Source organism: Dasypus novemcinctus, chromosome 16 (genome assembly GCF_030445035.2).
Source record: "Dasypus novemcinctus isolate mDasNov1 chromosome 16, mDasNov1.1.hap2, whole genome shotgun sequence".
Classification (NCBI taxonomy): domain Eukaryota; kingdom Metazoa; phylum Chordata; class Mammalia; order Cingulata; family Dasypodidae; genus Dasypus; species Dasypus novemcinctus.
The window spans coordinates 37318839-37343663 of NC_080688.1; the positions used below are offsets into that span (position 1 = coordinate 37318839).

Genomic DNA, 24825 nt, shown 5'->3' on the forward strand with positions numbered 1-24825 from the left:
GCCTTTTCTGTTTTTTTACTTTCATGAATTTGAAATAAAGTTGCTCATAAGAAATTTTTAAAAATTTGGAATAATATCAAAATTTAAGGATCAGAGGAAAGAAAAATTGCCTATCCATGGATTTTCCAATATTGTTATTTGATATTCTGTTGTATGTAAGATAATTGATTTTGGAATGGAGTTTGAAGGGCTAATAATAGCTCTCTCTTTTTGGAGTTGTTGTGTTAGATAAATAAATACCTGTAAAGTTCTCAGAACAGTGTCTAACACGTTGGAAGAGCTGCTCTCACTGCTGCTGCTGCCACTACTGCTGACTAATCTTCACCTCATTGCCCTTCTTTTTCCCTTTATATTTAAAAAACATGTGGTTTCTACACTCATTTCTGTTTTGGAGTCAGGGGTGATTCCAAAATAGATTTAAACACAGATAAGCTTGAGGGCTTCTGTGATTAAGTAGTTTCTCAGTTTTTTAACTAAAATCATATTTTAATTTTTTAATCTAGATTGATGATGGATTTTGTATTACTTGAGCTGCTAGTTCTCATTATTTTAAAAGATAACCTTAAAAATGTTTGTAATGAATGAATAACCCATTGCAATATAGTTATTTAAAAGTGTTTTCATCAGGAAGAAAGTAAAATAATAATTTAAAAATAAAAAAAAACCTGTGAGTTCTTTTTGGTAGGTACATTAGACTTGGAAACATAATCTAATTTTTTTTTTTAAAGACTTTAGGTAAAGTTGGCCGAGTACAACAGATTTACTCAGACAGTGATTTAAAAGTGGAAGTTTGTGGAACATCTTGGACATATAATCCAGCAGCAGTTTCCAAGGTGGCATCTGCAGGATCAGCCATTAGCAATGCATCTGGTGGTAAGTTTTGTGTTGTGTTCCTTTAAAAATAATATGGTTTGCATTAGAACCTTTGCTAACCCCCAAATTCTCATATACAGATAATGTGTTATGTGTTCTTGGCTTTCTCCCAGATCACACAGCCTCATTTGAATGTTGACCACATTTTACTAAAGGTTTTTAAATCTTTCTAAAGTTTTTTTTTCTTTTCTTTTAATATGATGAACAGTCTTTGTTCTGGCTGAGGCATTCCCTTGAAAAGTTCCATAAATATGTAATTTGTCTTGGGTATATCAAGGGCTGCTGCTTATCAGTTCCCAGATACCTGAAATTCAACAGTCTGCTCTTTAGTCAGAACTTTTGTTTTCTGCCAAAGTATCAGTCTCTTCAACAGCTTTATTTTCTCTTTATTACTGATATTCCTGGTAGCAGATGGTTTTCTTCCTACATCTTTTATATATCAGCTACATTTAATAAAAGTTAGGTGCTGCATTGGTAAGATATGAATTATGCTGGAGGGTTGGATAGCCTCATTCCCTAAGTTTGTCATTCCTGCACTCTGGCTTCATATATCCAGATTCAGTTCATTCTACAGCAAATTACAAGTTACTATATATATACTGTTGTCATCTGGAAAAGAAGATAGAACCCTAATTGTGAAGGGTAAAAACGAAAACATTGGATGACCTCCTATGGTTTTTTGGTGCTGCTTTCTTTGACTCCTGCTTTTGTCTTAAAATCTCCCCAGCAATAATTTGTTAGTATGGTCCAAATTTAAATCAGGTAGTGTTTATTTTTATCTTGAGGTGAGATGGGATCACAACAGGCTGATACATACAAATTAAAGGAGTGAGGGATGGTAAATATCCTACTCTGAAATAATATGGGCTTTGGTGTTCATTCCCTGCCCCACTTTGTGATTTCTTTACATTCTGATAAGTAAGTAGATTCAGGAATTAAGGAGTAGAATTTGGTGGATTCTCTATTGATCAGTATTATTAAAAAAAAATAACTTGGGGAGCAGATGTGGCTTAAGTGGTTAAGTACCTACTTCCCACACAGGAGGACCTGGGTTCGGTCCCCGGTGCCTCCTAAAAACAAAAAATCAAACAACAAGCAAACAAACACAAAAACCAACTCAGGGGAGCCAGTGTGACTCAGTAGTTATGTCAGCTTCCTACATATGAGGTCCCAGGTTCAATTCCCAGCCCCAGTACCTCAAAAAACAAATAAAACACACACACACACAAACACATATTTGTGTATCTTATGAAAGGGACTATGTAAATACATCTCTGGTTCTTTGTCAAAATCAATCTCTACTTATTAAAGTATGTCATTAACACTTCAGACTGCCATTTGGTTTTCCCCTAAAGTATTTCCTCAGAGTGTGGAATGTTATGAACCTTACGTTATTTTTGAATCATAATATTTGATCTGTTGAATTATTCTAAAGTCTGTAGTATTAACCTCTAAGAGTCACTGTGGCATGCTTGCAACCCAAAAGGAAGATTGTGTCACTGTGGTACTCCCATCGTAGTATCTTTCATATGACTTCTAAATCTTAAACTATTTTTAGTATATAACTTACTACATTTCCTAAAATTATAGCTTGAAATAACATGGATTGGAGAGAACTTGGAATACTTTGGGTCAAATTTAAGGCAAATGGATGTTGTAGAAATTATAACTTATATGGGTAATTATGTGTAGTATGAAAATATTAATGATAGAAGTAATAAAATAGGAAAAAGCATATATTATATGAATATGTGTAATGCTTTTCTGTTAGTAAAGGTTTGAGATCCTCCCATATTAGCAGCTTTATTTGATGCTTTGCAGAAAGACTCTCCCAGCTTCTGAAGAAATTATTTGAAACCCAAGAATCTGGTGACCTCAATGAAGAATTAGTTAAGGCTGCTGCCAATGGAGATGTTGCTAAAGTGGAAGATTTGCTAAAAAGACCAGATGTGGATGTGAGCATTTAAAAAATTATTTTCAAGCGGGCACAAACATGAAAAGAATAGGATAAAGAAACTTACACTTTAACAGTTATTAAGCTTTTGCTACATGTGCTTCATCTGTACCTTTTTTCCTTGTTTTTCTGGTATTTAAGCAGATGCCAGACATTATTCTTCAGTGTGTAGTTCTAAAAAATATTGTCATTTTCTTATTTAACAATAAGACCCTTTAATGATAGACAAAACTTACATTTAGGGTTTTTTAAGTGGTTAGTGTCCTTTGGGAAAGTCAGTGTGAATTGCTCATGTAAATATTATTTTATGATGTCTGTTTTTAAAATTTTATAAGCAAGTTTCTATCCCTCTTAAACTTTTCTCTCTCCCCTACCAGTGAAGTTGACTGTCTCATAAATTATTATACAGATGATTACAAGTCATGCATTTTGTAAATCTGCACAGGTTACTTTGTAATTTTATCGTTCACACAAGCCATATTTTAAGGGTCACTTTGGTTTTAGCTTAGTCATCCTTTGGCTTTGCCATTGGTTCCGTGCTGGCACCATTATATTCAGTACTGGTCAAGAGATTGTAATTGAGTAGGCAATTTGGGACATCCTTACTGTGTTTTAAAGGCATTTGTTGCTATATCTTTGCTAGTTTGTTTTTAGTTATGCTAGACAGTTTAGAGAAGAGCAGATCTATGATTTTAAGGTATTAATGTCTTATTTCCTAGAAGCTTATATGATATTTTAGCTTTATTAGAGAGAGATACCAGTTGTAGCATCATAACACAGTGATTTCCGCTTTGGTTGTGATATATATTGCAAGTAATTTGTTTCAGGTAGTAAAGTACCAAATTTTTTTTTGCATGTGTTCAAAATAAGTTATTGTCAGGTTTCTTTTGTAATCAGTCAAGCAGATTTACATTTTATTTTAATGTTTTTTCTTCATTTAATTACTAATTCATTTTTGTTATTTTTAAACAATTTTATGCATACTAAGATTTAAAGGGGAAAATAGTTCTACAAGGTTTGTTATAAAAAAACATCCCTTTCTTCCCATCCCCTTTTCTTCTCCAGAGGTAACTATATTTAGTTCTTTTAGCTGATTTTCTTCATATTTATCTCCATGTCTTCCAATAATATACTTCTATTGTTACTTTCGCTTTTTTGTTTTAGGACTTAACTCTGATATCTCACTATGGAATGTGAGGATTCAGCTTTTTCCTACCACTTCCATACCTCCATCCAGCTACTTAATGTGGTTTTATTTGTAGTTTTGTTAGCACAGAATTAATTGTGTATGTTATTATATAAAGCCATTCATATCTGAGCCTTAGAATGTTTTCCTACATACCTTTTTGTTTTCCTTGAAATTCATAGTTGTCCTTTTTTAAAAAAAACTGAGGTATCATTTACATAAAGTGAAATAATGGATCAATCAGTCTTGACAAATGCATACCCCTGTGTAATCTGTACACCTATCAAGATGTAGAATATTTCCTTTATCCCCAAAAGTTCACTCATGCTTTTGATTCTCAGGCAATTCGTCCTTTTTTTTTTTTTTAAATGCCAGTAAAAAGAATTTATTTGGGGAATGGGGGAAAGGAAAGAACAGAGCTTGCTGAGAAATCAGAAAGACAGAAATATACACCAATATTTGGCGTGGGCCCTCTAGGCAGACAGAGCATGCTCTGCCTCATGTGATTACCCTTTTTAAAAAAATATTTTTTGTTTTTTTAAAAGATACTTAGATTACACAGAACATTATCCAAAAAAAATAAGGGATTTCCATATGCCCCACTCCCCAGGCAATTCCTCTTAATCCCCCCAAAAAAATATTTTTTAAAATTTTCTATGCTTTTATCATTATTCCCCTCCCTTTTCCCACCCTCATCCTCTGTAATTATCTAAATCTCTCAGTACATTAAGGCACTTCAGGTGTGAATTCATTTCATTTTCTGGGAGACATTTCTCACATTGTCTGTGACATGCTCCAGTCTGCACAGGTTGCCCCTGATGCTCATTTGGAATATCACCTCATCCATCATCCTGCGGGCTCCCTTCATGCCCTGCTTCGTTGGTTTTTTTGTTTTCTGTGTTCTCTGTCTTTCTGTTTCCATGTTTACTCTCTGTTTGGTGCAGTACAGTCTTCAGTAGGTCCTTGAAGATTTAATGAGAAATAGCCCTTTTATATCTGAAAAAAATTTTTTTCCTTTGCTGTTATATTTTGGACATAAATCATTTTCCTTTAAATAGTTCTTTTTTCTTCAACTATCCAGAATTTCTGTTGGGAAGTCCTAAGCCATTCTGATTTCTGACCCTATATGTGAGCTGTTCTTTCCTGTGAACCATGAGGCTCTTGTTTTTTTTCTGTTAATATTCTGAACTTGTTCCATGATGTGCCTTGTTGAGAATCTGTTTTTTATCTATTGCTTTAGGTGTTTGGGCCTTTTTAATCTGGAAATCATGTTTTTCATATCTGAAAACTTTCTTTAATTATTTCATTAGTGATTTCCTTCCCTTCATTTTCTCTGATTGTGGACTATTTCTTTACAGTTATTAATATTCTTATCTTTTTTTTTCTCTACTTTCTGGGAGATTTCTTAACTTGATCCTCCAGCCCCCTTTTTCCAGTTAAAAAAAAAATCCTTTATTTAAAAATATTTAAGTTCTTTTTCTGTTGGCATTCTTTTGACATTCCTTTTATGGCATCATGTTCTTATTTAAAAGATGAAGGGCTGTCTCTTTCTCACTGAGTTTATTATTGGTAAGGTTTTTGTTCTAAGTTCTCTTGTTCTGCTTAATTTTTTGTCTGCTCTAAGTTATTCTTCTTTGTTTTGGTCTCTTTCATGTCAGAAGCTATTCCTCAGAGGTCTGGTGATCCTTGGTTTCCCATTCGTCTATACGAGTATGGAGTAATAGCTGTTTTGAAAGCCCTTATGTTATGTCTGAGTGGGTTTTTCCACTCTGGTTTCACTGTCGGGTGGAACCCTGGGGTTACTCCTGGTATCAGTCATTAGTTTTTTTTCTCTTGGACTGGTCTGACAGCCCAGAGAGGAAGCTTGATTTTTCAGTGGTGTGTAAATTGATTAAGGGGGAGAGGGCCTGGGCTTGAAGCATTGAGCATGTAAATATTTACATACAACTTCTGATTTTAGTACTGTGCCCCACTCTTTATAGTGCTGGTTCCTGTTGGCTAGAGACTGTTTTACCTGTTCCAGAGAAGCTTTCAGATTTCTGTTAGGGTGAGGGCGGGTTGGTGGTGTGCAGTGTTGGTGAGGGGCATCATAGCTTGTTTTTTTTTCCTCTTTATTTTTAAAGAAACTTTAGATTACATAAATGTTACACTGAAAATATAGGAGATTTCCATATAGTCCCACTTATCGTAGCTTTTTAAAACAGACTTTCAACCAGTCGTTTTGCTTTTAGTACATACTCCTGAATTTACCCCCATTTCCAAAGATATCCAGTAATCAATTATGAACTTTTGGCATTTATCAGCCTTAGGGTTACTTCTAGGCTTTCTTTTGGCAGGTTTAGGATTTGGCTTTCTTATACGATTAAGTAAGTTCTACTTGTTAATCCCCTTCAGTGTATATACGTGTGTCTATGTATATGTGTGAACATGTGTGTGCATATTTTTTTCCTGTTTTCTTTCTTGTTTTAATTATCCTTATGGATTAAGGCTTTAAAGAAAAAAAATGCTCTTCTTTTAGTAAAGTTTCAGGAAGTGATGAAAATAAATGCAACCTATCCTTTCATCAAAAAACACTAATACAGGGAAGTGGTATAGCTCAGAAGTTGAGTGCCTGCTTCTTATGTATGAGGTCCTGGGTTCAATCTCCGGTATCTCCCCTGCTCCCCCCCCAAAAAAAAAACCCACTAATATTCATATACTTTTTTTTTTTTTTAAAGATTTATTTATATCTCTCCCACCTCCACACCCCCATTGTCTGCTCTCTGTGTCCATTTGCTGTGTGTTCTGTGTCTGCTTGTATTCTCATTAGGCGGCTTCGGGAACCCATCCTGGGACCTTGCGGAGCGGGAGAGGTGATCATTCTCTTGCACCACCTCAGCTCCCTGTTCTACTATGTCTCTTCTTGTCTCTCCTCTGTGTCTCTTGTTGTGTCATCTTGCTGCACCAGCTCTCCATGTCGGCTGGCACTCCTGTGCAGGACAGCACTCCCATGCAGTGCAGCACTCCTGCATGGGCCAGCTTGCGTGCGGGTCAGGTCGCCTTCACCAGGAGGCCCTGGACATTGAACCCTGGACCTCCTGTGTGGTAAACAGGAGCCCAACTGCTTGAGCCATGTCTGGTGGTTCGTATACTTTTTAAAGTATTATAATATAGACTTCTAGGAAGATGGACTAAAAAGATATGGGACTTTCTTCTTTCCCAGGAAAATAGCTAAAGCACAGGCATAAATAGTCTGGGAAAAAAACCTTCTAGGGATTAGGACACCACCCAGAAGAGGGGTGGGGGGGCAAAGGAAAAGAATTGTGACGGCAAAACTGTGAGTTAAAAGCAGTAGCTGCAACTGCTGGCATAGTCCCCCACCCTATAGACACTTGAATTTTCAGGTATCAGGGCTGCAGCTAAATCAGAGAGGACCCCAGGGATTCATCTCCCCAGGAAAGGAGGGAGAGAGAGGGACACAACCTAAGGCTGACTCAGCTTTTGACCCACAAATTAGGTCTGCTGTGTCCATGAGCCTTTCCAGGCCAGGTGGGGCTGCACTGTTGTTTGTCATAGGAGCCAGCAAGAGCCTGAAGAGATCTGACTGTCATTCTCCCTCTCTACTGACCAGTATTGTTTTTTGGGTTTTTTTTTAAGATTTATTTATGTATTTTTGTTCTCTGTGTCTGTTTGCTGCGTCTTCTTTGTCTGCTTCTGTTGTCAGCGGCATGGGAATCTGTGTTTCTTTTTGTTGCATCATCTTGTTGTGTCAGCTCTGTGTGTGTGGGGCATCATTCCTGGGAAGGCTGCACTTTCTTTTGCGCCAGGTGGCTCTCCTTACGGAGCACACTCCTTGAGCATGGGGCTCCCCTACGCGGGGACACCCCTGCATGGCACGGCACTCTCTGCATGCATCAGCACTGCATGTGGGCCAGCTGCACACGGGTCAAGGAGGCCCGGGGTTTGAACCATGGACCTCCCATTTGGTAGACAGACGCCCTAACCACTGGGTCAAGTCCACTTCCCCAGTATTGGTTTTTGAAGACACAGAGTGGAGTGGAATTATTCCCTACCTGGAAAAGGGAAGGGGCTGCCACCAAGCAGTTGGAGAACTGCTTTTGAGGAAGTTTGAATTATGAGGCTGTTAGCCTCCAGGCAGGATCCTCCATCACATTGATCCAGTCCCTGTTGCAGCAAGCACACCCTGATCAGGCTTCAAACTGGGAGGGCTGCCAAACACCACCATCAGCTGGTAGAACAAGGAAGTGCACATGTGGAAATTAAATTAATAAGAGAGACTTCTTCTGATCTTTACATTTTCCCTCCCCAAGACCCTTGGAAGTGGATCTGCAGCTTATTACTGGTTCCAGGGCCCAGATTTGAGCAACTGAAAGGGGCAATCCTAAAGATCCAGAACAGGTTAAATCAAGAATCGAAAAACAGCAGTAACACACAGCCTCCTGCCACTAAATCCCTATGTAAAAAACAGAGAAATTGAACATCAGAGTAAACCTACCATCCTAATCAGATTCCTATACATCAGCAAAAAATTATAAGCTATACTAAGAAAATGGAAGAAATGGCCCAAGGAAATGAATATATAGAAGCCCCAGAAGAGAAACAGGATTTGAGACAACTAATCCTGAAATGCACACAAATTTCTAAAATCAAGGAGTTGAAAGACAACATGGCTAAAGAGATAAAGGTCATCAAGAAGACACTGGGAGGGAAGCAGATGTGCCTCAACTAATAGAGCATCTGCCTACCATATGGAGCGTCCAGGGTTCGATACCCAGGGCTTCCTGACCCATGTGGTGAGCTGGCCCACGCACAGTGGTGCCATGCCATGCAGGGGTGTCCCCCTGTGTAGGGGTGCCCCATGTGCAAGGAGTGTGCCCCGCAAGGATTGCTGCCCTGTATGAAAAAAGTGCAGCCTGCCTGGGACTGGCACCGCATACACGGAGAGCTGATGCAGCAAGATGATGCAGCAAAAAAACAGAGATGCGGTTTCCTGGTGCCGCTGACAAGAGTGCAAGCAGACGCAGAAGAATACACAATGAATGGACACAGCAGACAACAGGGCTGGTGGGAAAGGGAGAGAAATAAATCTTAAAAAAAAAAAAGAGACACTGAGAGCACAAAGAAGAATTTGAAAACCTGAATAAAAAATAACAGAGCTCATGGGAATGAAAGACATGGTAGGTAAGATGAAAAACACATTAGCGGCATACAACAGCAGACTCGAAATGATAGAAGAAAGAATAAGCAGTGTTGTAGACAGAACAGCTGAAATTGAAGAGAGAAAAGAATAGGAAAAATTAAGCAGGAGCTCAAATAATAACATAAAACACAACAACATGTGTTTCATGGGAGTTCTAGAGATAGAAGAGGAGGGAAAAGGGGCAGAAAGAGGAAATAATGGCTCAAAATTTCCCCGCTCTTATGAAAGAAATGAACTTATATGTCCAAGAAGCGCAGCGTACTCCAATCAGAATAAATGTGAATAGACCTATCTCAAGACACATACGATTCAGAATGTCATACATCAAAGATAAAGAGAAAATTCTAAGGACAGCAAGGGAGAAGCAAACCATCCCATATGAGGGACATCCAATAGACTTAGCACAGATTTCTCATAAAAAACCATGGAGGCGAGAAGATAGTGGTATGTTACAATTAGGATACTAAAAGAGAAAAACTGCCAGCTGAGAATTCTTTATTCAACAAAATTGTCCTTCAAATATGAAAGTGAGTTTAAAATAATCACAAATGAACAGAAACTAAGAGACTTCGTGAAAAAGACTAAAAGACAAGACAGGAGAGAGAGGCTTGGAGGAGAGAAGAGAAGCAGAAAGAATAAGCAAAAGAATAAAAAGATAGATGAAAATAAGATATGACATAAGAAAACCAAAGAATAAAATGGTGGAAGTAAATAATGCATATTGAATGTGAATGGGAGTGGATGTGGCTCAAGCAGTTGAGTGCCCCCTTACCACATGGGAGGTCCTAGGTTTGGTCTCTGGTCCCTCCTAAAAACAAAGAAAAAACAACAAGCAAACAAATGCAAAAACCAACTCATTGAGCTGATGTGACTCAGTGGTTGAGTGGCTTCCCACATATGAGGTTCTGGGTTCAATCCCTGGCCCTGGTACCTGAAAAAAAAAATTTTTTTTAAAGATACAGGCTGACAGAATGGATAAAAAGCTATGAGCCATCCATATACCGCCTACAAGAGACTCACTTTAGACCCAGGGATATAAACTGGCTGAAAGTGAAGCTTGTAAAAAGACATTCCATGCTATCAGTAACCAAAAAAAATCAGGAGTAGTTACACCAATATTGGACAAAACAGACTTAAATGCAAAAAGTGTTGAGAGATACAGAAAGTCATTATATATTAATAGAAGGGACAATCCACCATGAAGAAATAAGTCATAATATCTATGTGCCTAACTAGGGTGCCCCAAAATGAGTGAGACAAACTCTGGCAAAACTGAAGGAAGGGAGAAATTGACATTTCTACAATAATCATTGGAGACTTCAGCACACTACCCACATCATTAGATAGAACAACTTAGAAGATCAACAGAGGAAACAGAGAACTTGAGCAAAATAATAAATGAGTTAGACCTAACAGACACATACATAATGTTGTATACAAATTCAGTGGGTTGTACATTTTTCTCAAGTGCTCATGGATCTTTTTTCAGCATAGACTACATATTAAGTCACAATGTAAGTCTCAATAAATATAAAGAGATTGAAATTCTCAGATCATAATGGAATGAAACTAGAAATCAATAATAGAGGGAAAGAGGTAAAATAACAAATGTGTTATTTGTTTTATTGATGAACAACACACTCCTACATAACCAGTTGGTCAAAGAAGAAATTGTATGAAATTACTAAATATATTGAGACAACTGAAAATGAGAATACAACTTATCAAAATATATGTGATGCAGTGAATGCAATTCTGAGAGGGAAATTTATAGCCCTAAATACCTATAATAAAATAGAAGGGAGTGGATGTGGCTCAAATGTTGAGCTCCTACCTCCTACATGGGAGGTCCCAGGTTCAGTTCCTGGTGCCTCTTGAAAAAGCCAGAAACAAAAAACTAGCAAAAGAAATGAAAAAACTAACTCAGGGAAGCAGATGTGGGTCAGTGATTGAACCCCGGCTTGCTACATACGAAGTTGAATCCTCAGTACCTCAAAAAAAAAAAAAAAACCAAAAACTAAAATCAAAGATCTAGCTGAAGAACTGGAGAAATTAGAAAAGGAATAGCAAATCATTCCCAAAGCAAGCAGGGGGAAATAATAAAGATTAGAGCAGAAGTAAATGAAATTGAGACCAACAACAAAAAGAAAATCAGCAAAAGCAAAAGCTGGTTCTTTTTTTTTTTTTTTTTAAAGATTTATTTTTATTTATTTAATTCCCTCCCCTCTCCCGGTTGTCTATTTTCTGTGTCTTTTTGCTGCATCTTGTTTCTTTGTCCGCTTCTGTTGTCAGCAGCACGGGAAGTGTGGGCGGCGCCATTCCTCGGCAGGCTGCACTTTCCTTCGCGCTGGGTGCGGCTCTCCCTACGGGTGCACTCCTTGCGCGTGGGGCTCCCCTCCGCGGGGGACACCCTGCGTGGCAGGGCACACCTTGCGCGCATCAGCACTGCGCATGGGCCAGCTCCACACGGGTCAAGGAGGCCCGGGGTTTGAACTGCGGACCTCCCATGTGGTAGACGGACGCCCTAACCACTGGTCCAAAGTCCGTTTCCCAAAAGCTGGTTCTTTAAGAAGAGCAGTATAATTGACACTCCCTTAACTAGACTAACAAAGAAATAAACAAGTGAAGACACAAATAAATGAAATCAGAAAGAAAGGGGAGATGTTAGAAGTGACCCCACAGAAATAAAAAGGATCGTAAGAGGATATTATGGGAAGCAGATGTGGCTCAAGTGATTGGGCTCCTGTCTACCATGTGGGAGGTCCAGGGTTTGAGTCCCGGGGCCTCCTGGTGAAGGCAAGCTGGCCTGCGTAGTGAGCTGACCCGAGTGGAGAGCTGGCCTATGCAGAGTGCTGGCCCTTGCAGGCATGCTGGCCCTCACAGCAAGCTGGCCTGAGCGGAGAGCAGGTGCAGCAAGGTGATGCCACAAAATGACTCATAGAGGAGAGAAGAGGAGAGAAACAATAAGAGACAGCAGATCAGGGAGGTGAGGTGGCACAAGAAATTGAGCACCTCTCTCCCACTCCAGAAGGTCCCAGGACCGGTTCCTGGTGCTGTCTAAAGAAAAGACAAGCGGACACAGAAGGACGCACAGCAAATGGACACAAAGCATGGGGATATAAATGAATGAATGAATGAATGACTCTTTTTCTTTAAAAGAGGATATTATGAGAAATTGTATGTGAACAAACTAGAAAACCTAGATGAAATGGACAAATTTCTAGAAATGCACAACTTAGACTGATGCTACATGAAATAAGACAGTTTAACAAACCAGTTTTAAAGAGATTGAATCTGTCATCAAAAATCTCCCAACAAAGAAATGTCCATGACCAGATGACTTCAACCAAGCATTTCGCGAATTAATACCAATTCTTTTTAAACATTTCCAAAAAATTGAAAAGGATGGAAGATTGCACAACATATTTTATGAAGCCAATATCACCCTCCTACCAAAGCTAAAGACATTACAAGAAAAGAAAATTACAGACCAATCTCTCTAATGAAAATAGATGCTAAAATTCTCAACAAAATACTTGCAAATCAAATCCAACAGCATATTAAAAGACTTGCACACCACGATTAAGTAGGGTTTATTCCTGGTACACAAGGGTGGTTCACCATGAGAAAATAAATTAATGTACTACACCACATTAATAAATTGAAGCTAAAAAAACACATCATCTTGATTGATGCAGAAAAGGTATTTGATAAAATTAAGCATCCTTTCTTGATGAAAAGACTTCAAAAGATAGGAATAGAAGGAAATTTCCTCAAAATGATAAAAGGCATATATGAAAATCACACAACAACATCGTACTCAATGGGGAGAAGTTGTAATCTTTCCCTTTAAGATCAGGAACAAGAAAAGGATGCCCACTGTTACCACTGTTATTCAATATTGTGTTACAAGTTCTAGCTAGAGCAATTAGACAAGGAAAAGAATAAATAAAGGCATCTAAATAGGAAAAGAGGAAGTAAAACTCTCACTATTTGCAGATGACATGATCCTATATTTAGAAAATTCTGAAATGTCTAGGGCAAAGCTACTTGAGCTAGTAAAGGAGTTAATAAAAGTGGAGGATACAAGGTCAGCATGCAAAAATCAGTGATGTTTCTGTACACTAGTATTGAAAAATCTGAGGAGGAAATCGGAAAAAATTCCATTTATAATAGCAACAAAAAGACTCAAGTACCTAGGAATCAATTTAATCAAATAAGTACAAGAGCTATATGCAGAAAACTACCAAAAAAAAAAAAAGAATGCTTAAATCAATCAGTGAAGATCTAAAGAAATGGAAAGACATTCCGTGCTTATGGGTTGGAAGACTAAATATGACGATGTCATTCTTACACAAACTGATTTATAGATTCAATGCAATACCAATCAAAAGTATAGCCTACTTTACAGAAATAGAAAAGGCAATTACTAAATTCATTTTTAAGGGAAAGTGCACTTGACTAGCCAAAAACCATTCTAAAAAAGAGGGATGAGAGTGGAATTTCACTGCCTGGCCTTGAAACATACTACGGAGCTACAGTGGACAAAACACCTTGGTATTGGCATATAAATAGACTCATTGATCCATAAAACAGAATTGGGAGTCCAGAAATAAACCCTCACCTCTACGACCAACTGGTTTTCAACAATTCTACCAAAGCCATGTTGATGGGACAAAACAGTCTCTTCAACAAATGATGCCTGAGAACTGGATATCTATAACCTAAAGAGTAAAAGAGAACCCTTATCTCACATCCTATACAAGAATCAACTTAAAATGTATCAACAACCTAAATATAAAAGCCAGGACCATGAAAGTAATAGAAGAAACTATAGGTAAATGTCTTAAAGACTTTGTGGTTCTTGGACCTTATATGCAAAGCATGTACAACAAAAGAAAAAATAGATAAATGGAACCTCGTCAAAATTAAACACTTTTGCGCCTCAAAGGACTTTGAAAAAAAGGGTGAAAATGCAGCCAACTCAATGGGAAAAAATATTTGGAAACCATGTATCTGAAAAGAGTTTAATAACCATGACGTATAAAGAGATGCTATAACTTAACAATAAAAAGACAAAGATAAAATTTAAAAATGGGAAAAAAACTTTAATAGCCATTTGTGCAAAGAAGAAATATAAATGGCAGGAAAAAAAACACATGAAAAAATGTTGAACATCACTAGCAACTAAGGATATGCAAATCAAAGCTACGAGATAATATTTCACACCTATTAGAATGGCTCCTATTAAAAAGACAGAACAAAAGTGTTGGAGAGGATGTGGAGAGATGGAGATACTTATTCACTGTTTGTGGGAATGTAGAATAGTACAGCTATTGTGGGGGACTGTTTGGCAGTTCCTAAAGAATTTGAATATAGATTTGCCACATGTCATAGCAATACTGCTACTGGGTATATACCCAGAAGAACTGAGCACAGTGACATGAACAGACACCTGCACATCGATGTTCATAGCAGCACTATTCACGATTGCCAAAAGATGGAAACCCAGTTGTCCATCAACTGATTGGATTAACAAACTGGTGTATACACACGATGGAATATTGTGCAGTTGTGAGAAGAAATGAAGTTGTGGAGCATATGACAACATGGATGAACCTAGAGGACATTATGAAGCAAACTACATGAAAGGTCAAATACTGTATGATTGCGCTGCTGTGAACTAAATATACTGTGTAATTTCATGGAATTAATAATGAATATGGCTCAGCAGAAACTAGAATGAGGTTGAAAGAATGGAAAGCTGAGGGTTAACTTGTGCAGAATTGGTGACAAGGATATGGATTAATCTTTGGAAATGAGTAGAAAAGGTGAAAGCAAAACATGGTGTTGGTAACCAGCAGTACTGTTATATGGGTATGATGGTGGTTTAAAGGGGCTATCTACAGTCATGTATATTACTAAAAGGAAAACTAAAAAATGTAACATGAAACTATATAGCATATAGTAATATTGCATGTGAAATATGAATGTGGGTAAAATTGCAAAAATAAGACTTTTTCTTTGAAACTGAACTAATATATGTTAATACTACAAGATGTTAATATTAGACAGAAAGAACACATGCTAAGTGAGAGAAACCAGAGACAAAGTACTACATTTTGTAAGATTGCATTTATATAAAATGTAAATATACGGGAACAGGTATAGCTTAGTCATTGAGCTCCTGCTTCCCATTACAAGGTCGTCATTCCCCAGTAGCTTCTTAAAAAAAAAAAGTAAATAAAATTCAATTAATAAAGATCAAGTTAGATTAGTGGTTATGTAAAGCTGGGAAAGAATAGAGGGATTGAGAGGTGACTGCTAAGGGCTGTGGGATTTTTCTTTTTGGAATAATGGTATTGGTCTGAAATCTTTTCTGGTGATGAATACACAACATTGTGATTAGACTAAAAGCCATTGATTATACACTTTGGATATATCTCAAGAAAACTGCTTAAAAATAAATAAATGTGTAAGAATGTGATTCTACTGTATGACAGTAGAATCATAGAGAGATTGAGAGGTGAAGAACTTTCTTGTTCGTTTTTTTGTCTTTTTTCTTTATTTTTAATTTTTAAAAAATTCAATTTAATAGTGCACAGTACTTTCACATTTTGGCAGGTTACATTGCCAGTTAAAATTTTTTTTTGAAAATTTTATATTGTCTATTTTTTTAAAGATATATAGACCACTCAAGTTTTTTATTATTATAATTAGTTATAGTATTGAAATTATGAAAATGCTCCAATAATGATTGAAGTAATGAATGTACAACTATGTGATTATATCAAATACCATTAGATTGTACATCTTGGATGAATTGTATGTTTTATTAATATTAATAAAATTGATTTATTGTTTTATATTAATAATACTGGAAAGCAACAGTCTCTTACCTTGTATCTATTCATCTTCCAGCTCTTCTAGTGCAATTTTTTTCATTTTAGCTGTTTTCTGTCATAGCCTGCTCCTGATTTTTAACAAGAACAGTCTTATCGAACATCTCTATTTGAAGTTTTTTTCCTAAGTTTTTCCCCCTCCATTTGTTTCTTTCAGAGTAACTTATTTTTTCATTGTTTTTTTTTTTTTCTTTTGTGTGTGTTTGAAGTCTTACTCAAATCTCTGTTCTTGCCCATTCGTGCTTGAATCAGACGTTATAAGTTGATTGGTAGTTCTCTATACCTGGACAGGTCTTATTGAGGGACCTTGCATTATGGCGATTTGGTATGTGGAATTATCGGGGATCTCTAAATGCCATCATGTAGGGGGTCTGTTCTCTTCAGCTGTTTAGTTCTTTATGGGACGATGCCTTTTTCCTATCTAGGGATTAGGTGCACAGCAATGAAGCTTCTGTCTTTGAGTTGAAGCAGTGAGCCTGAAGTGTGGCCATTGCATGTAAGATTGACTACAGTATCCCTCTTATTAGCCCTCTGATGTGCTCATATCTGTAGGCTTTGAGTTTGCCTTAGGTTCTCTGTTCTCTTTTAGGCTCTAGTTTCTTCTTCCTTGTAAAATCAATTAACATTTCTTTGTTTTCCCTCTTTTTAAAAAAATTTTGTTTTTTCTCATTTCACCTTTCCTTTCTCTTTATAGCTTTTTGCTTTTTAAATTATTTTAATTTCATCTGAGGAGGGAAAGGATGTAACCATGTATTGTCAGGCTACCATCTTCAATCATCTTTTATTTTTTGGATAGGAGTGAAAGGGGTAGAGTTAAAGAATTGCCCTTAGCCCTGGGTATATTCATAGGTGTCACACATGTGCACAACCACCTGACGTGAAGGAAAGGTTTGAAAGTAACTGCTTTATAACATATTAGTTACTCATACATAGCTTTCCTGCCAACTCATTTATTTATCCTTCATGGTAGTTTGCCTATAGCTGGTAGTTGATAAATTTGTTGAGTTGATTTTATTTATACTGTAATAGCCAATATCTTTTTTTAAAAAAAAGATTTATTTATTTATTTATTTCCCCTCCCCCCCACCCCGGTTGTCTGTTCTCTGTGTCTATTTGCTGCGTCTTCTTTGTCCGCTTTTGTTGTTGTCAGTGGCACGGGAATCTGTGTCTCTTTTTGTTGCGTCATCTTGTTGTGTCAGCTCTCCGTGTGTGCGGCGCCATTCCTGGGCAGGCTGTACTTTGTTTTGTGCTGGGCGGCTCTCCTTACGGGGCACACTCCTTGCGCGTGAGGCTTCCCTATGCGGGGGACACCCCTGCATGGCACGGCACTCTTTGCATGCATCAGCACTGCACATGGGCCAGCTCCACGCGGGTTAAGGAGGCCCGGGGTTTGAATTGCGGACCTCCCATGTGGTAGATGGACGCCCTAACCACTGGGCCAAGTCCGCTTCCCCCAATATCTTTTCTAAAAGTTTCCATATGTGCTCTTTCCATTGAAACCTGGACTCTGATATTTAACCATCTAAATAGAGGTAGATATACAAAACAAACTTAACTTCCCTCCCTCTCTTCCTCCCTCTTTCTTTCAATTTCGCAGATTGCCTGAACAGTTCTCTTATAGCTTTTCGTACAATGGAACATGAGTCTTCTTTAAAAATACCTGACTCCATTCTCTAAATTAGAGAAGAGTTTCTGGTGATCTCTACTAGGATATATGAAACACCATTTTAAATTATAAGATCATACAGTATGCTAGATTTTAACATACACTATATGTATAAATTGATTTTTTTCTGATTTATGACTTTTGTTCATCCTGTCTTATTTTTTATTTAGGTAAATGGACAATGTGCTGGCCACACAGCTATGCAAGCTGCTAGTCAGAATGGGCATGTTGACATTTTGAAGTTACTTTTGAAGCAAAATGTGGATGTAGAAGCAGAGGTAACTAAAATAAGCTTGAAAATTATTTTTGAGTAGAATTAATATCTTGGAAATGCATACGTCTGTTTTTTGAAATGGATTGTTTATTCTTGAAATGTAATATACACCTAGGGCTTTTATTGATGTCTGACTGAAAATAAAAATTTGACAAAGACAACCTGAATCATTTTTTATTTTCCTATATCAACCCACCATCCCCCTTCAAATATTCTAGTTGAAATAGCCCTAGTTGAAGGTAGGAGGTGAGTTTTCTGATAATATAGTAGGACCACTATGCTGTTGAGATTCCAGAACCTTTCTAGGTTGAGGGAAGTCCAGGATAGGGAAGTATAGATTCTCTAGGTCAAGGTCTTTCCTCATCTCTGTGACACTTAAGAGTCCTTTCTTTGTGTTTGTTTGCTTGCTTTTTTTTGTTCTCTTAAGGGAACTAGTCACATAACATTTGTTTGGTCTTTTTTTTTTTTTTTAAGATTTATTTATTCATTCCTCTCCCCTTTCCCCCCCACCCCAGTTGTCTGTTCTCTGTGTCTATTCCCTGCGTTGTCTTCTTTGTCTGCTTCTGTTGTTGTCAGCGGCACGGGAATCTGTGTTTCTTTTTGTTGCATCATCTTGTTGTGTCAGCTCTCCGTGTGGGCGGCGCCATTCCTGGGCAGGCTGCACTTTCTTTTGCGCTGGATGGCTCTCCTTACGGGGCGCACTCCTTGCGCGTGGGGCTCCCCTACGTGGGGGACACCCCTGCGTGGCACGGCACTCCTTGCGCGCATCAGTACTGCACATGGGCCAGCTCCACACGGGTCAAGGAGGCCTGGGGTTTGAACCACGGACCTTCCATGTGGTAGATGGACACCCTAACCACTGGGTCAAGTCTGCTGCCTCTTTTTATTTCTTAACTTTACTGTGGATCTTTAAAGAGTTTATAGTATCAGTATATGTGTGCTTATTCTAATATGGATTATGTTCTTATAAAAGGAAAACAAATATTCCTTATTATTACTATTATTGGAGTTTCAGTTAGGAATCTGTACGTGTGGTATGAAGGATGGCTTGCTTTGTCTCAGTTAATTAAAGCCTCCTTACTAAAAAATATGTTAGAATCATTGTTTTAGTCTAGTGCAAGATTATTTAAAAATAAGTCAACTTCTATCAAATTTAGACAAGGCAGAATTGCAATTTGGTACAGAAGGCATTCCCATCAGAGGGAGCTTAAAAGGTCTTGAATTTCTAAGGAGTATGTTGGTAGATCAGCCTGTTCTTATTTAAAAAATTTTTAGAGACATATATTTGAAAAGGGAAGTCGTTTATCATTATGTTACTTTTGACTTTTTCTCTAGTTATATGTGTTTTGAGTTGTTGGACAGCTACTAAAGAACCTATTGTGTTTAGGGATAAATAAATCATTTTTGAAGTTGAAATTTTCTTTGCCTAGGAAGAGGTTAAGGGAAGTGGATTTGGCTCAACTGATAGAGCGTCTGCCTGCCATATAGGAGGTCTAGGGTTCAAACCCAGGGCCTCCTGACCCATGTGGTGAGCTGACCCACGTGCAGTGCTGATGTGCGCAAGGAGTGCCATGCCATGCAAGGGTGTCCCCCGTGTAGGGGAGCCCCACATGCAAGGAGTGTGCCCTGTAAGAAGAGCCGCCCTGCCCAAAAAAAGGCGCAACCTGTCCAGGAGTGGCACCACATAAACGGAGAGCTGACACGGCAAGATGATGCAACAAAAAGAGACACAGATTCCTGGTGCCACTGACAAGAATACAAGCGGACACAGAAGAACACACAGCGAATGGACACAGAGGCAGACAATGGGGGGATGGAGGGGAGAGAAATAAAAAATATATTTTTTAAAAAAAGAAAGGTTAAAATTTAAATTTGTATATTAGATGTCTATAAACTATATGGTAGTTTTTTATTACTGTGATTTTTTTAGAATTATATAATTTTAGTTTGCTTTTGCAGTAGTAATTTTAAATTGCATTTTTTTACTTATGAATTCAGCAATCCAGTGTATGTTATAAGGTTTTTTGGTAATGAAGGATAGACTTAAGTTAAATTTAGTATTTTGTGAATAGAAGGCAATTACTTAATGTTATTTTTGGTTTAGTCAATTTGGAGGAATGACGTGAAATTCCCTGATTTGGATATCCCATTTTTAAATTTAATGAATCTAGAAACTATAATAGCAACAAAAACTACTGAAAAACCCCAAAGCCCTTCTAGTTATAGCTAATAAGACTATAATTTTTTTCTGCATTTTTTAAATATCCTTTCTGATTCAGAATTTAATTACTAAACTTGGCAAAATGAGACTATTTATACATTTGTATGTCTAGAGACTTTTGTTCTTAGGAGAGATGGCATAGAATGGAGCATCTATGGAGTTAAAAATGAAGTTGGTACTGTTTTTCAGTAATAGTTTTTTTAAAATTTAATTGAACTCTTAAATGGGTGAACTTAATATAAACATGTTATGATTGGTGCTGGAGTCAGTAGGCTAATTGAAAATAATTTATCTTTCAGTTTAAAAGTTATATCTAATACTAAAGTATTAATAGTAAGATGAATGTGAACTTCTACTGTACCTCCTTGTTTGGTTTTTCGTTCTGTGCATTTTCTGTTTTAAAAACATTGTAGGGAAGCAGATTTGGCTCAACTGATAGAGCGTCCGCCTATCATATGGGAGGTCCAGGGTTCAAACCCAGGGCCACCTGACCCATGTGGTGAGCTGGCCCACGTGCAGGCTGATGCGTGCAAGGAGTGCCGTGCCATGCAGGGGTGTCCCCCCCACGTAGGGGAGCTCCACGCGCAAGGAGTGTGCCCCGTAAGGAGAGCCATCCTGTGTGAAAAAAGTGCAGCCTGCCCAGGAGTGGCACCACACACACAGGGAGCTGATGCAGCAAGATGACACAACAAAATGAGACATAGATTCCTGGTGCCACATGACAAGAATGCAAGCAGACACAGAAGAACACACAGCAAATGGACACAGAGAGCAGATGGGGTGGGGGGAAGAAGGGGAGAAAAAGAAAAAAAAAATCTTAAAAAAAACCCATTGTAGACAGAGGTAATTTGTATAGGCAGTGGAAAAAAGGAATATTTACACATCAGTTTTTTAAAGTAATAGTACAGTATCCCAATTGACAAAGGAAAAGTTGCATTTAAAAATTGGGTTAAATATATTGATATAACTCATGGCCTAGGTCTAAAATTTTTTTCATCAAAATCTTTTTTTTTTAGGATTTAAGAATTAACATTGTCTATTAAGTTGCAATATAGTTTGTTTGAAACAGGACTTCTCAGCTGAAGCATTTTTGTCCAATGGGACATTTGGCAATGTCTGGAGACATTTTTGGTTATTACAACTGAGTTGATACTACTGACATCTAGTGGGTAAAGACCAAGGATGCTACTAAACATCCTGCAGTACACAGGACAGCACATCTGCTGGGTTGAATTGTATAACCCAGTTTGGGCATGTTCTTGGTTTTGGTCAGCTTTCTGGTGGATATGGACCCATTGCAAATAAGATCTCTTCAAGATGTTCCTTCAGTTAAGGTGTGGCCCAAGTGAATCAGATTGGGCTCTAGTCTGGATTACTGGAGTCCTCTGTAAGCAAAGTAAAGTCAGGTGGAGGATGAAGCCATGGGGAGCAGCCAGAGGCTGAAATCAGTGCAACCTGGAAGCGAAGGAAGAAGATGTCACCACATACATTGCTATGTGATAGAAAAGCTCAGGAACCTTAAGGATTGCTGGTCAGCCAGAAGATGCCGACAGCAGGAGGAAGCAAGCTTTCTAGCTTCTGAGGCTGTGAACCAACCCTGTTGTTAAGGAATTAACCAACCCATTGTGTGGTATTCATTTTATCAGCTGAGAAACTAATGTAGCACCCCATAATAAAGAATTATCCAGCCCAAAATGTCATTAGTGCTGAAGTTGAGAAACCCAGTTTAAAAGATGGAGTAAATTGTTAATGTTACAAACAAGCTTTAATTTGTGATTCATTATTTGTCATCTTGTTTATAAGGTGATGTGGTTTTATTATTTTTTTATTATTGGAAATTGGAAACATGCAAAAGAAACGAGGATAGTATAATGAATCCCATTACTGTTATTCAATTATTATTTATTATTCATGGCCAGTAATGTTTTTTCTGTACCTTTTTACTCCTTACCTCTCCACTGGATTACTTTGAAGCAAATTCCAGAAATCACATTCCATTTGTAAATATTGAACTATGTATCCTAAAAGGTAAAAGTTTTGGGTTTTTAAAAAACTTTTATCATCCCTTTATTACATTTATGAAAAATAATAATGTGGTTTTTTAAAATCTGATTTTGTCAGACAGCTGCAGGGGTGGAAGGGGAGAGAAATTTAAAAAAATCTAATTTTATTACAAGTTTTGGCATTAGTTGGCTGGGGAGATAAGAGATTATATTTTGTTCTCTTGTTATTCCTGTAACCTTTCATTTTTTTCATCTGCATTAAAAGTAGGTTCAAGATAGTATAGATCAGGGATCAACGAACCACTGCCTACAGGTCAAATCCTCCATCTGTATTATTGAAAACACAGCTACATCCATTCATTTATGTGTTATCTGTGGCTGCTTTTGTGCTACAACTGCAGAGCCATGGAGTTGTGACAGAGACTATATGGCTCGCATAACCTAAAATATTTACTTTCTGGCCGTTCACAGTTGTTTGTTGACTCCTGGTATTATAGATTTTTCAGTTGATTTAAGCCATTATTGAATTAATGATTTGGGTAGGTATCACATACCTTTGGAATATGTGGTAAGATTACATTTTTTTCCTGTTTCCTTTTTTTAGGGAAAATTCATTTTGCTCTTTTGGGAATTGGGTTGTCTCCATGTATGACCTATTGAATGCAGTAGAATTACATTTTGTTTCCTCCTTAAAGTAGGGGTAAAACCACTAAGGACAGTGATATCTTAGGTGTGTTGACAGCACTAAGCTAATTTTGGATCTGCCATGGATTCTCAGTATTTTTTTCCCCACTAATTTTTTTCTCTACTGATAACAGTAATGGCATAGTGTTTGGATGGAAGACCAGTTTTTAAAAATGTATCCATTCTGATAAGTTTTCAAATAGTATAAAAATAAGCTTAAATTATCAGAAGTCTTAAATGGTTTTATCATTTTAGGTTAATGAAAATTGCTTTGATTGGAGAAGATTAATAGTTGGGAACAGTAATAGCTTTTGTCAGAAAATCCAAGTTTTAATGGCATTGTTACTGTCTAAAATATTGGGCAAAAAGTTTAATTTCTCTAAGCTTCAGTTTCCTCATCTGTGGAAATGCCTGAGAGGGTTGGGGTATGGAATAAAGGACATAATTTAGATACTATGTTATAGAACACTGTGGACATTTAAAGTGTTATTATCTGTGCTTATTCTTATCAGACATTTCTTTCCAACTGGCAGAAGTATACACTGAGCTTTTTCAAGAAACATGCTACTTTGACTCTTTCTGCTTTTCTAGTTAGTGGAAGTCAAACTGCAGAAACATTTTACATAACTGTGAAAGTGAGAAGGAAAGGGCAAGTGAACTCCAAAGAGGCCTCTTTAAGGGAATTCTTTTGTGTCGGGACTCAGAACAGTAATCCCTGAAATGATCTAGGAATTGACGTATTTTTTCTAGGGGGATCCATGTTCATTCAGGTTGCTGATAGAGTACTCCCCATACCCTCTCTACCTTCCTCCTTCCCCAAAGAATCTGACACTGTTATAAACATGGAATGTCAAAAGAATGATTAGGATTTATGAGACCCAGAGAAGAGTCATTGAAACAACTGTATGCCTTTTACAGGAAAGCACACTATAAAGTTTGAGACTGTCCAAATCAAAAAGGTTAAGGTTTAAAGGGGGATGTAATTGTTTTCGTTGCTTAGGTTGAGTCTTAGAATCATCATTGATTTCTCTTTTTATTCACATTCCTTATCTGCTCCACCACTAAATCCTATTGGCTCTACCTCCAGAATGTATCCAGAAGTCAATCCTTTTTCATCACTCATGCTGCCATTATGCTGGTCCAAGCCACTTCTGTTCCCCCAGATATCCACATGGTTTCCCCTCTTGCTTCCTTCAGATGTTTACTCAAATCTTCAGAGCCTGACCCTTGGCCCTCCTATCCAACCCTTCTTTCCTGCTTTATTTTCTCTTAGCACTTTTTACTGTCTAACATTTTTATTTTATTTAAGTAGTTTGTGTACATTCTGTCTCCCCACCTAGAATGTAAGGTCTATGAGGTCAGGACCTGGTCCATTTCGTCCATAGTTGTATCCTCAGTGTCCAGAACAGTGCTGAGCTCATAGTAACCATCCAATAAGTTCTCATTCACTCATATGAATGGATGAGTGAATGAACCAGAATATGCCGTTCCCAAACAGTCCTGTAAGGTTTCAATATGAATAGAGTTTTTATGTTTCCTGATAGTCTTTTTTTTTTTTTTTTTTGAGGTACTGGGACTGGGGATTGAACCCAGGACCTCATATGTAGGAAGCCAATGCCCAACTACTGAGCCACATCAGTGCCCCTGAATTGGTTTTTCGTTTGCTTGCTTGTTGTTTTTAGGAGGCACTGGGATCCAAACTCAAGATCTCCCATGTAGGAAGCAGGCGTTTGAACCACATCTGCTCCCCTCCTGATTATCTTGATTAATTGGATAAGCTTTAAGGCAAATGATGATTAAGTACAATATTATTTTTAATATTTGGGAGAAATAAATGAATTAATATATTGAAAATGTGAGTG

The 24825-nt window shown here is 37.5% G+C and overlaps 1 protein-coding gene across 1 annotated transcript in view; it reads left to right on the plus strand.

The window, feature by feature from the left end:
• The window catches only part of MIB1 (MIB E3 ubiquitin protein ligase 1), a 151121-nt gene that overhangs the window by 64587 nt on the left and 61709 nt on the right, over positions 1-24825 (plus strand). The window contains exons 8-10 of the mRNA XM_004465108.5: positions 729-873; positions 2695-2828; positions 17952-18059. Of these exons, the coding sequence (XP_004465165.1) occupies positions 729-873; positions 2695-2828; positions 17952-18059 (387 nt within the window). The remainder of the gene's footprint in view (positions 1-728; positions 874-2694; positions 2829-17951; positions 18060-24825) is intronic.